Source organism: Notechis scutatus, chromosome 3 (assembly GCF_049901735.1).
Source record: "Notechis scutatus isolate UNSWTSFEM ecotype Mainland chromosome 3, rNotScu1.2, whole genome shotgun sequence".
Lineage (NCBI taxonomy): Eukaryota > Metazoa > Chordata > Lepidosauria > Squamata > Elapidae > Notechis > Notechis scutatus.
Window position 1 is genome coordinate 147,932,781 of NC_142011.1, and position 11,789 is coordinate 147,944,569.

Consider the following 11,789-nt stretch of genomic DNA (forward strand, 5'->3'; position numbering starts at 1 on the left):
CCCATACATCCTTTATAACCTTATTTAAGAGATGTATTTTATCAGATAAAATTACCGAACTATTTATCATCGTACTAGTCCATCTACCTTATTGGAGACCTGCTCCCTAAATATAAAAATATCCCCTCAATAAGACTTCCCTTTTTTACACCTAATCTTATCCAACTTTCACCATATACCAGCGTTTCTTCAACCTTTGCTTGACAACCCTTCACTAATTAACAAACTCTCCTCATTTGTTTTAAAACATGTTAACTTTTACTCTGACTTACAGATCAAGTAGTTGCAAATATGTGCAGTCAACAATAGTGTTTTCGGTTATCACTTCCTTTCCATAATAATCCTCATAGATTGACAGTAAATCTTTAACAGGTACATACCTAAAAGTATTAATATCAGAATTTTGATTGAAGCCAGCAAGATGCACTGACATAATAAATTATCCAGATAAGTATTGGAAATATTATAGAAATCGAATACCAATCAAACAATACATCAGCAATATGTAACTGGTAGCATGATGCAGCTTAGCTATACTGTAGTGCCCTGGTTTTGTATTCCAAGAATCTTAAGTTAAATTTTTGATTTAATTCTCCAGGACTAGGAATTTAAGCTCCTGGAGGAAAGGCTGAATAGAAATCTAACAAACAAATATAGATGAAAAAGAATTAATATAGACAATACTCTGCTCTATAATACAATATTTTGAGTTACAGTAAACAAAAAACTTAAACTGCACATCACAATGCCCAATTTATTGGCTTTATTTTCTTGGGTGTAAATATAGTTGGTATAATCTTAGACTGTCCAAATTCTTCCCCTGCTCTCCATTTTTTTAAAAATAGAAACATTCAACAACCTATGATTACAGCTTCAAAGATTAATAAAAGTAAAACTGAATTGAAATAAGCAATTGGCAAATAGTGTAACATTTCTCAGAAATATAGATTTTATATGTTCTGTGAACCTGACAACGGTTAATAACCTAGTTGCCACAATTTGTACCAATTGCATCTGTATAAAGGTAACCCTAGACAAAGTGCATTAAAGTAATCAGAGCAGAATGTAATCAAGGTATGGATACCATTACCAGAAATGAGGGTTGTATTAAGTGAACCATGAATACTAGATGCTAATATGATGCATTTAGCATTATGTAGGGCTGTAGGCTATCCTCTACCTACTACACTGAACAAGTTACCTTTGATCTCCTTAATCCAATACAACATTAGACTCTAATTCACAATGGTTCTTGGGCACCTGACTAGCTGAGAAGAAAAAAATAACAGACTTCAGCAACTGTTTCTCTCTCATTCTCCCTCTGCAATTTACAACACTATATGAGTGCATGTATGTCTATATGCATCAAACATCAACAGGCACATTTGTGGGCTCTTACCAGCTTGCTTTCAAATAATCAAAATCAAGTTCATATTGGCTTAACACATCTCCCCCTAAAATTAGAATGAAAGGAGTGTATGTCATTGATTTATTAAACAATAACAAAAGATGTATCTTTGACTTGAAACTTTATGAATATAATCCCTTATATCATATGATTTAACCTAACACAATTTTAACAGAAAACCATTCCTGTCTGAATAGAGCTCAAATAGGTATGACATATTGTGAGCATTGCAGTAATATTGGCTAAGTCACATGGGTTTTTCGTATAAAATTGGCAGTTCTTCTATGTGGGTTGGGGTTTTTTCTCTCCCTTATAGATAGCAACACATATTTTATAGCCATAATGGGACAGTATCAGAGGTGGTATTCAGCAGGTTCTGACCAGTTCTGGAGAACCGGTAGTGGAAATTTTGAGTAGTTTGGAGAATCGGCAAATACCACCTCTGACTGGAGATTTTACAGTAGCCTTCCCCTGCCACAACAATCAAGCCACACCCACAGAACTGGTAGTAAAAAAAATTGAATCCCACCACTGGACAGTATCAAAGGAATTGGAATGCCAGTGATAGTCTTTGAAATGTCAGCCCTTGTGCAACAAGGATCAAATGGCTTATGAAACTCAAATTTCAGAAAACCTTGTGATACATCATGGAAATCTACAATTTTAGAAAATCACACTGGTTATATACAGACCTGAGGTGGTACTCAGCAGGTTCTGACTTAGCAGTTCTGGAGAACCGGTAGCAGAAATTTGGAGTAGTTCGGAGAATCGGCAAATACCACATCTGACTGGAGATTTTACAGTATCCTTCCCTGCCACACCCACCAAACCACGCCCACAGAACCAGTAGTAAAACAAATTGAATCCCACCACTGATACAGACCTGTGAATAATGTAAAGTTCCATCTTAATGCAAAGTGGAATCTATAATTTATAGCTCCATTAAACTATATCTAATGGAAATATATCAGAAATGGAAAACAGCAGCTGATATATATTGAATATCAAATTGTTCTAGGGACAGGGGAACCCAAAATGGAGAACGTCTATGGTATATGTGTATCATAATAACCCTCACATAAACTTTTCAAACAAAATTAAAAAATGCCATCTCCAGAGTCTAATAACCTTGAGACATTCAAAGGAAATTTGGGGAGAGTTTTCTAGGATTTATAAGTACATAAATTACCAAAATCACCAGTAGAATGAGCTTGTGAATATGAGCCATGAAAATCAATCTAAATAAAAAAGGAACAATATTATTTATAATTCACTATCTTTTTAACAACTAAAGAAATGTTAAGTGCTTTTTAAAAAATTCTTCTTTTTTAAAACTAATTCAGTTTGTAGAGATAAGAGTCCCTTGTGGCTTTTTCCCTGCCTGTGTATATAGGAATTCCCCATCAATACTTGTTTGTTGTCAATTGATTGCAAAAATCCCTTCTTTTTCTTGTCTATCTTCTACCTAGTATTTTCAGAACTATTCTAGTGCTTTAATTCAGCCCCAACATATAAACAGTTTTGCAGTTAGCGGCTTTTGTCCATAAAAAGCTAAAGTAGAAACCCAATAGGCAAATATTTTTGCTATAAGCTATATAAATGCTTTAAAAGAGCAACATATGGACATTCAAAGATGTGGTTGAAACATTAGTCATTAAAATATATATAGTTTTTTTGTTATGGTTTATTAAAGCATTGCAGACTGCCTGCATCTGGTTTATTTTTTAATATTCTACTGACATTTGCTTGAATGAAGCAAAATAACAAACACAGTTGTAAAATAAGCACATGGAAAAACCCTATGCCTAGAAACTGAACACTACTTACAGCTGCCATGGCCCGTAGAAATCCTTGTTCAATCCCCAAGCTGTGCCAGCTTACATCTGCCACCATGTGTGAGGCAATCCCAAAGAGAAAAGCCACCAGCTTCTCTGTAGCCTATGTACCATTATTTTTTTTTAAAAAAAAACTCCATAGTAACATCATTAAAACCAAGTGGACAAAAGACAGACAACATGACAACTGTGAGCCAATCTATTTGGTGATGAAAATTGATTGCAATTTCACAAATATAAATATGAATTAGGTAACTTTAGTTTTAGAATAGAATAGAGTAGAGTAGAGTAGAGTAGAGTAGAGTAGAGTAGAATAGAATAGAGAATAGAATAGAATAGAATAGAATAGAATACCTTTATTGTCATTGCATTCTACAAATACAATGAAATTTGAAAGCTGCTCCAGTGCAGTGTCCCAAACACCACATCACAATCACACTACAGAGTATTTAAAAATTAAAATAATTAAAATAATAATTAAAAACCTACTCTAAAACCTATCTAAAACATATAGTTAGATAGTTTAAAAATGCCACTACATACATAGGGCTAAATCACATATGCATTGTTTGATTCAAGACAATTATTGCCTTGGAAAAGAAACTGATTCTCAGTCTATTAGTCCTCTATTTAGTAGTTGAAATGGTCAGGCTTCATATAAAAGATAGGCTCTAAAAGCAAACATGAATGAGATGGGAAAAGGTTGCAAACACGAGTCTATAGACCTATTTGATTTAGAAGGTTTCTTCCACCACCAAATTAGAAATGAATAGACCACTGTGGAAATGCACTAACAGTAATCATATGCCCTTTCTTATACATAGCCCTTTATTTCAAAAAGCTGTCCCTTAGACCTATTTTTCAAAAACCCACTTTTATCCTTTATTTCGTCCTTTTAACATTTACTGTACAAATGCTACCACTTAGCGCACAGCCTTCCCCATTGTGAAAAATATGGAAATGGAACTGTCTTTTTAAAATAAATTAACATATGCTGTTTGATTTCAGACATTTTTTATTATCTAGATATTTTTGTAATTTTTGTATTTTAGTTTTTGCTCTTGAATTTGCATTTGTAAAAAGTTCTAAATACTGTATAAACAATAGTTTATCCTTATGAACCTCTTTTAGATTTCTCCCCTTTTCAGGTTTGTCTTTTATTTTTTCCAGAAACATATGATCACTGTAATTAAAGCATATCTTACTAGTTGAGAATCAGCAGAAGAATAAAGGATACCATAATTCCAAAAGACTATTTGTTTACCTTACTTGAATGATCCTTGGGTAGCTATTATTGACTGCTACATTTTCAACTACATATATTTTCATAGTATTGCCACCACAAGTCAGATGGAATGAGAACAGAACCTAAAGCTCTGTTTTTAGCTAATTAATACAGCTGCCTAATTGATCATCAAAATAATTGTCAATATTTTTTCTTACCTTCTATTTTTAGGTGTAAAGATGAGAGAGAAATGTACAGTTTTTGAAAAGAGTATTCAGGGCTTCACAGGGAACAACAGACAGAAACCGTTATTACCTCTTCCCATGGCTGAGGATAATTCTTTCTGATGTAATGGATACTTGTGTTGAGAAAAGGTGACCAGTGAGTGTCTTCAGAAACATAATGGTACATCCCTGACAATTCAGAGGACAAGGCTTATTAAAAAAACAACCTCTCATATTTATTCTACATCTTGCATTTTATTCATACAGAATGTAACATTCAGTAACATTTTAATGGTAAAGTACTACATGAAAATATTTTAATGTATACAGCAAAACATTTAATAAAATCCCAATAATGTGAATAATAAAAACGTCCAAGATCCCACGCCAAGATCAAAAACATTCCCAGAAGAATGCAGTGAGAAGCAAGTTCTGCACTGTGTTGTTAATATCCTCAAAATCACCAGAAGTCAGCTTTGATTTAAAATAGACTTTACTTTATCTGTTCACTGTGTGTCCCCTGATTTTAATACGATACACACTAATAAAAGTTTCAAATAACTGCAGCATATTGTTAGATCTGAAGATGGGCTAGATAGTCCTAGAGAAGATCAACCCTGACTGCTCTTTAGAAGGCCAGATCCTGAAGATGAAACTCAAAATACTTTGGCCACCTAATGAGAAGGAAGGACTCACTGGAGAAGAGACTAATGACGGGAACGATTGAGGGCAATAGAAGAAAGGACAACAGAGAATGAGGTGGCCAGATGGAGTCACTGATGCAGTAGGTGTGAGCTTAAATGGACTCCAGAAGATGGTAGAAAACAGGAAGGCCTAGAGGAATGTTGTCCATGAGGTCGCGATGGGTCAGACGTGACTTTGCAACTAACAAAAACACCCATATACTGTAAGCCAAAATCATAAAGTAAAACCACAGTTAGTCAAGAAGAGAAATGCCTCATTAGGATCTAAAGAAGAGACGTTCTCCTACATGATTGTAATGCATCAAGAACTTAATTCACACCTATTGATGTATTCCAGACAACTTCATTAATAAATGGACTGGCCTATTTTTGCAATAATGTGATCATATTAAAAAAAATTAACATTTGACCTAGAATGTCCTACCGTTTTGGCAGATGCCAGAATAAAAAGCATCAGGATATAGACTTCCTGCTTGAAACGCATCTTGGTGAGCTAGTATTAACTGCACAAAGAAACAAATATATAAACATTCAAATGATGTTATTCTAATGCTTAAATTTTTTATGTTTATTTAACCAAATCAAAATCATTCCGCTGAAAGATTAGAGAAAGCAAGAGAAATAAATCACTCCACATGATTTGTCTTTAGTATCAAATTATTAGAAAGTTGTTCTAAATAGGGATCTGCCTTGGCTAATACACATTAACAGTAGTTTCTGCAATAAGGTAACTTATTCAACTTAAATCCAAATGTGCATCTTTTTCAGTATGATGCCCTTCAACATGTTACAGAAAATTCTGAGAGCTGTCCTCAAAATACCATCCAGATTGGGAAGTCTGTTCCCTAACTATCCCTCCTCATATTATTCAACACCAATATACTCTGCAGATATTTGTCCTACATTTCCAAGCATGAAGTCAGAAGCTTATTGGAATCTATCAACTTTTAGGAAACTATTATGCTGGTCAGTGAAAAGCTTCCACACATCCCACCCCCCACACTGTTGGTCCCCCCCCCCCCCGCCCCCCCCTTTGAAAAAAAAAAAAAAGAAAAAAAAAAAAAAAGGGGAAAAAAAAACCCCCCCCCCCCCCCCCCCCCCCCCCCCCCCCCCCCCCCCCCCCCCCCCCCCCCCCCCAAACACAGACAAAAAAAAAAAAAAAAAAAACAAAAAAAAAAAAAAAAAAAAAAAAAACAAAAAAAAAAAAAAAAAAAAAAAAAAAACCAAAAAACCCACCCCCCCCCCCAAAAAAAAAAAAACACAAAAAAACAAAAAACAAACAAAAAAAAAAAAAACAAAAAAAAAAAAAAAAAAAAAACCCAAAAAAAAAAAATTCTCTCGGAATTAAAACACGCCCAAAAAACAAAAAATTTCTCTCCCTTTCAATTTTTCTCCCAGCTTCCGATTAATGTTTCGTTACGTACATATCTTACTAGCCTACATATGCAGCTAAGTAGCTGAAAAAGTAAAATGTTTTACACATTAGTATTTAAATTATTATTTATTTTTCTTCCCACCCAGTGGTGGGATTCAAATTTTTTTACTATCGGTTCTGTGGCCGTGGCTTGGTGGGCGTGGTGTGACTTGGTGGGTGTGGCTTGGTGGGTGTGTCAGGGGAAGGATACTGCAAAATCTCCATTCCCACCCCACTAACTTGCTTTCCATCTCCGTTCTACTGTGCAGGGCAACAAAAGAAGACCCAGCCAATCAGCTGGGACTCAGGAGGCAGAGAATATATGGGGGTGGGACCAGTCAGAGGTGATATTCCAAACTACTCAAAATTTCCGCTACCAGTTCTCTAGAACTGGTCAGAACCTGTTGAATACCACCTCTGCTCGCACCTAACAAAGTGACTACTGTTAAAAACACAATTAAAATCTATCCTATATTTATGTATGTAGTGTTTTCCTGGCTGATACAAGCCAACAGGGTTGACCTGCTTCAGTTCTTTCAATTGAATAGTATCAACCTTTGGGATCCAAGTTCACCCTGAAATCTGAGTGGCTCTAACTCTGATAACATTCTCTAGAGTCTAGACTGGCTTGAAAACCTGGTTCTTCTTCCAGGTCTTGGATTAGGGTGGCTAGAATCTCTTTTGAGTTCCATCTTGGCTACTTTCAGTATCTTGTTCTTCATCTGCTTTTCTTACTGGTTTTTCCTAGTTGTTTTTTTTTAAATTGTATTCTATTTTCTTTGTTATACAGGTAGTCCTCGATTTACAACCATTCATTTAGTGACCATTCCAAGTTACAACAGCACTGAAAAAAAAGAGTTATGACCATTTTTCACACTTATGACTGTTTTGGCATCCCCTGTGGTCATGTGATGAAAATTCATACACTTTGCAACTGATTCACATTTGTGACGGTTGCAGTGTTCTGGGGTCATGGGATCACCTTCAGACAAGCACGGTCAATGGGGAAGCCAGATTCACTTAACAACTGTATTACCACCTTAACCACAGCAGTGATTCACTTAATAACTATGGCAAGTAAGATGAGGCAAAATGCACTTAACAACTCCCACTTAGCAGCAGAAATGTTGAGCTCAGTTGTTGGCCATAACTCAAGGACTACCTGTATTGTGCACCACCAGTAGTCATTTGAAGTTGAGCGGAAATTTAATTTAATTCTATAGCCCTATCTATAGGCTGGGCATTACAGTACTGATTCATGTTACAATAATAAACCCCCTACCTTACGATAGTCAACTTGTCCAACTTGCTGGCTGAAAAATTCCATCCCTCTATGAGCTGGAAAACAATAAGATCACAATACATTTAGTGATGTGCATTTGTAATAGGATCGAGAATCAGGCATAGCTTTTCAGCCACTAAATATCTACATTTTATTTAGGTACTCACAGCGGTGGGATTCAAACATTGTTACTACTGGCTCTGTGGGCATGGCTTGGTGGGCATGGCAGAGGAAGGATACTGTAAAATCTCCATTCCCTCCCCACTCCTGGGGGAAGTTTACTGCAAAATCCCATTCCCTCACCATCCCACTAACCTGCTTTCCAGCTCCGTTCTCCTGTGCAGGGCAACAAAAGAAGACCCAGCCAATCAGCTGGGACTCAGGAGGCAGAAAATAGATGGGGGCGGAGCCAGTCAGAGGTGGCATTTGCCGGTTCTCCGAACTACTCAAAATTTCCGCTACCAGAACTGGTCAGAACCTGCTGAATACCACCTCTGGGTACTCACACATGCTTTCCAAAATGCTGTGCCTTTCCTCACAGTTCAGTTATCTTTCTATCCTTCAGCCAATACACATTATGTTTTTCTTTTAAGGACCCTGTAATCCCTTACATCAGGGTGGAGTTGGGATGATTGAATGGAGCACAAGTGTTTACTGGCTGGATGCCCTTCCTGACACCTGTGCAGAGCTCGCAGCAGAAAAGTACTCATTGCGCCCAGAGAGAAATATCTGCCTGTATCTAGGATTGAACTCACAGCCTCCTGATTGTCAAGCGAGACAATCTAGGCCACCGCGCCACCCTCAGCCCACAAAAAATATACCAGCATAAATGTTCTGTCCTCATTAGAGATCTCTAACTTGCTTCCTGGTCCTCTGTTCTGGCTTACTGCCAAATGGCTGTATCTTGATTTCATGTGTGCAAGTCAGGTTAATGACAACATTTACTATTTTCTCTGATTTTGCTGCTTTTTCCTGAATTACATCAACCAGCAGGATTCTCTCTGCCAATCATGAATACAATCAGCTGTCAAAAACTCTCGAGGTGGATAATCCAAGGCAATGGTCTCTAAAAACAGGGAAGGCTCTCCTGTTTAACTAGGAAACCCAGATGATCATCCACTGGACAGGCCTGTTTTGATACTATGTTGAGGCTAAGACTGAACAGGCCCCTCTCAATTCATGGATTACGGTAACTGCTTTCAAGCAGGCCTGTTTTGACAGCGAGTTTAATTCTAAACTTAGGTCTCCAAATAACACTTCCCAGCATCTCATCAAAATATCTGGGTAAGGAAAAACCCCACCACTCACAAACATATTAGCTGACCAATGGCCTTGTTTTGACGATGGATATCCAAAGAATGGTGTCAAAAATAGCCAACAAGGCAATTGATCATTATAGCAACCTAGAAAAGCAGAAATGCTTTTGCTTCTCGAATGCTTTTTAAATATGTAGTCAGAACAAACCACCGAACTACAGACTACGTATGGCACATGGTTTGATTTTCAGATCTCGATACTATGTGATTTTCCCCAATTCTTGTCTTCTGTTCTACTATTATTACCGCTACTACTTATCTACTTTTGCCAACAGCTTACCTATTTCAATATGTGTTGACAGACCACATGGCATAATTCTTTCACAAAAATTGCAAAGTACAGTCAGCATCAGCCAAATCCTGAAAGTTTCCATGCCACTGATAATGTTGTATATGCACAATTTTGAAGATGGGTTCAATAGGACTGCAACCTTTGAAATATGAAAGTAGAGTACATTTCTGAATCAAATAGGACAATGAGGCAAAGGCCCCATGCTTGAAATTCAATCCCATATTTCTATCAACTAGCTAATAGATTATTTTATTTTAAAGACAAGAATTAGACCAAAAGAAACCTAAAATCCTTTACTCATTGGTAATGTCAAATCATGCCTAAAATTGAAACGGTGAATGTTGTTAAAGTAAGCACTTAGAAAAATCCCTCTTCTAATTGTTGATTATATAGCCAATCAAGAGTTATCTTTAAATGGATAGCTCCTGTGCTTCAACTAAAAGTCATTGCTTAAGGGAGTTTCTGTCATATAAAATAAAGAAGCCAGAGACAAATATAACAGTTTACAAATACAAGATCTTATCTACCTTAAAATTAGGAGCTCTGTGTTTACATAATAAAATGTTCATCTGGGAGCCTTAACAAGGTTAAGGACTTCTTAACCCAAGGTTAAGCCATCTTTTGCCCAAATATCACCAAACAATATCTATCATTTTGAAAAAAGCAAAGATATATATATATCTTATATATATACTTAAGAAAACAAATATATATATACACACACACACACACACACACACACACACACACACATATACATATACATACACACACACACACACACACACATATATATATATGGTATTCAGCTTTGTTCGGGTATTTTCCCACGTCATTATAGTTGTGCTTTTAAAGTTGTAGCAACGTTTCGGCAGAATCTCATCTGCCATCATCAGGCTTCTGTATTGTGTTCGTCTGTGAGTCAGGCTTACACAGCCATTTCAGTTTTGAATTTATAAATACACACATATATATATATACACACACATACATACATATACATACACATACATACACACACACACACACACTCACACACACATATATATCTTGATTCATGGGTTTATAAAGAATAACAATTAAGAGCTGCTAATGAAATTTTGAAATAAATGCAGTAATTCATATTAAACAACAATCCTTTCAAAGTGCTAGAAAAGTCTGGAAAATACTGGAGGGAATCCTAGCCAAGAAGTCCCTCACTCGGCCCTACCTCCACCCCTACTCCTTGGCTTTTCTCTGCTACGTGTGGGATAGATTTTGGACCCACAATACTATATACTTTTTATCAGCAGATGCCCCTGCCCATTTAAAATATGTCTACAACTTTCATCATGTCATACCAGAATAATTGGTAACATAATGCACAAGCACAATAATTTATTTTAAAAAACAAATAATGGTACAAGAAGTATTCAGTAGGCATGATTAAAAGCAGCAATTAAATTTTCAGTGACAAGTACAATGCTAAAGCCAGAGTGAGGTTATATATGCCTGGATACAGATTAATTTTATCTGGAGGCTGAAAAGATTATAAAATAAGCATTACTTGCTGAATCTTTTGAGGAAGAAAATGTTCCCAAACTGAGCTTCTCCCAGAGTGAAGTTCTTTTCTTTAAAACAGCACTTCCCACATAGGAGGGATTTGGAACAATGCCATTTTGGAAGTGCTTAAATCATGGCTTAGCATGACAAGTTGGTTCCAAAGTTGTTCCCAAGAGCTAGAAGTGAAAGAAATAGTACCTTAAACGAAGTGAAAAAGCAAAATAAGGCAACAGTGCAATTCTTCTCATTGGAATTCTTTTAATGTCTGAATGAATTGTACTGTACTGTACTGTAGGGTCAACTCAACATCCTGCACAGAATTTCTAAGTCATCATTGTGGCAATGATGAGAGCATGGATGACTGTAGCCAGATAATTTTTGTTGCAAAATAACCGTGACTAATATTATCCATGCCACTAAGACCATTTGAAGTTTTGGTTTATTGGCCCTTATCCAGATCATTACAAATCTAGATGCCACTTCTGAATCTGCAGGGTAGTCTGTGCTGACCCAGAGAAATAGTGTTAAATACCTTGAGACCAAATGA

At 36.3% G+C, this 11,789-nt stretch overlaps 1 protein-coding gene across 4 annotated transcripts in view; it reads right to left on the reverse strand.

Annotated features, from left to right (window-relative positions):
• Positions 1–11,789, reverse strand: part of GPLD1 (glycosylphosphatidylinositol specific phospholipase D1) — a 37,689-nt gene that overhangs the window by 22,590 nt on the left and 3,310 nt on the right. The window contains exons 2-10 of one of the 4 annotated variants that reach the window (XM_026669969.2): positions 11,247–11,418; positions 9,689–9,839; positions 8,093–8,148; positions 5,821–5,899; positions 4,784–4,881; positions 3,236–3,346; positions 2,598–2,646; positions 1,400–1,454; positions 273–380 (exon numbers count right to left, since the gene is read on the reverse strand). In XM_026669969.2, the coding sequence (XP_026525754.1) occupies positions 273–380; positions 1,400–1,454; positions 2,598–2,646; positions 3,236–3,346; positions 4,784–4,881; positions 5,821–5,899; positions 8,093–8,148; positions 9,689–9,782 (650 nt within the window). In that variant the 5' untranslated portion in view covers positions 9,783–9,839; positions 11,247–11,418. Of the gene's footprint in view, positions 1–272; positions 381–1,399; positions 1,455–2,597; positions 2,647–3,235; positions 3,347–4,783; positions 4,882–5,820; positions 5,900–8,092; positions 8,149–9,688; positions 9,840–11,246; positions 11,419–11,789 lie in introns of those variants that run through there. The other 3 variants (XM_087961406.1, XM_087961405.1, XM_026669970.2) reach the window with 3 other exon arrangements.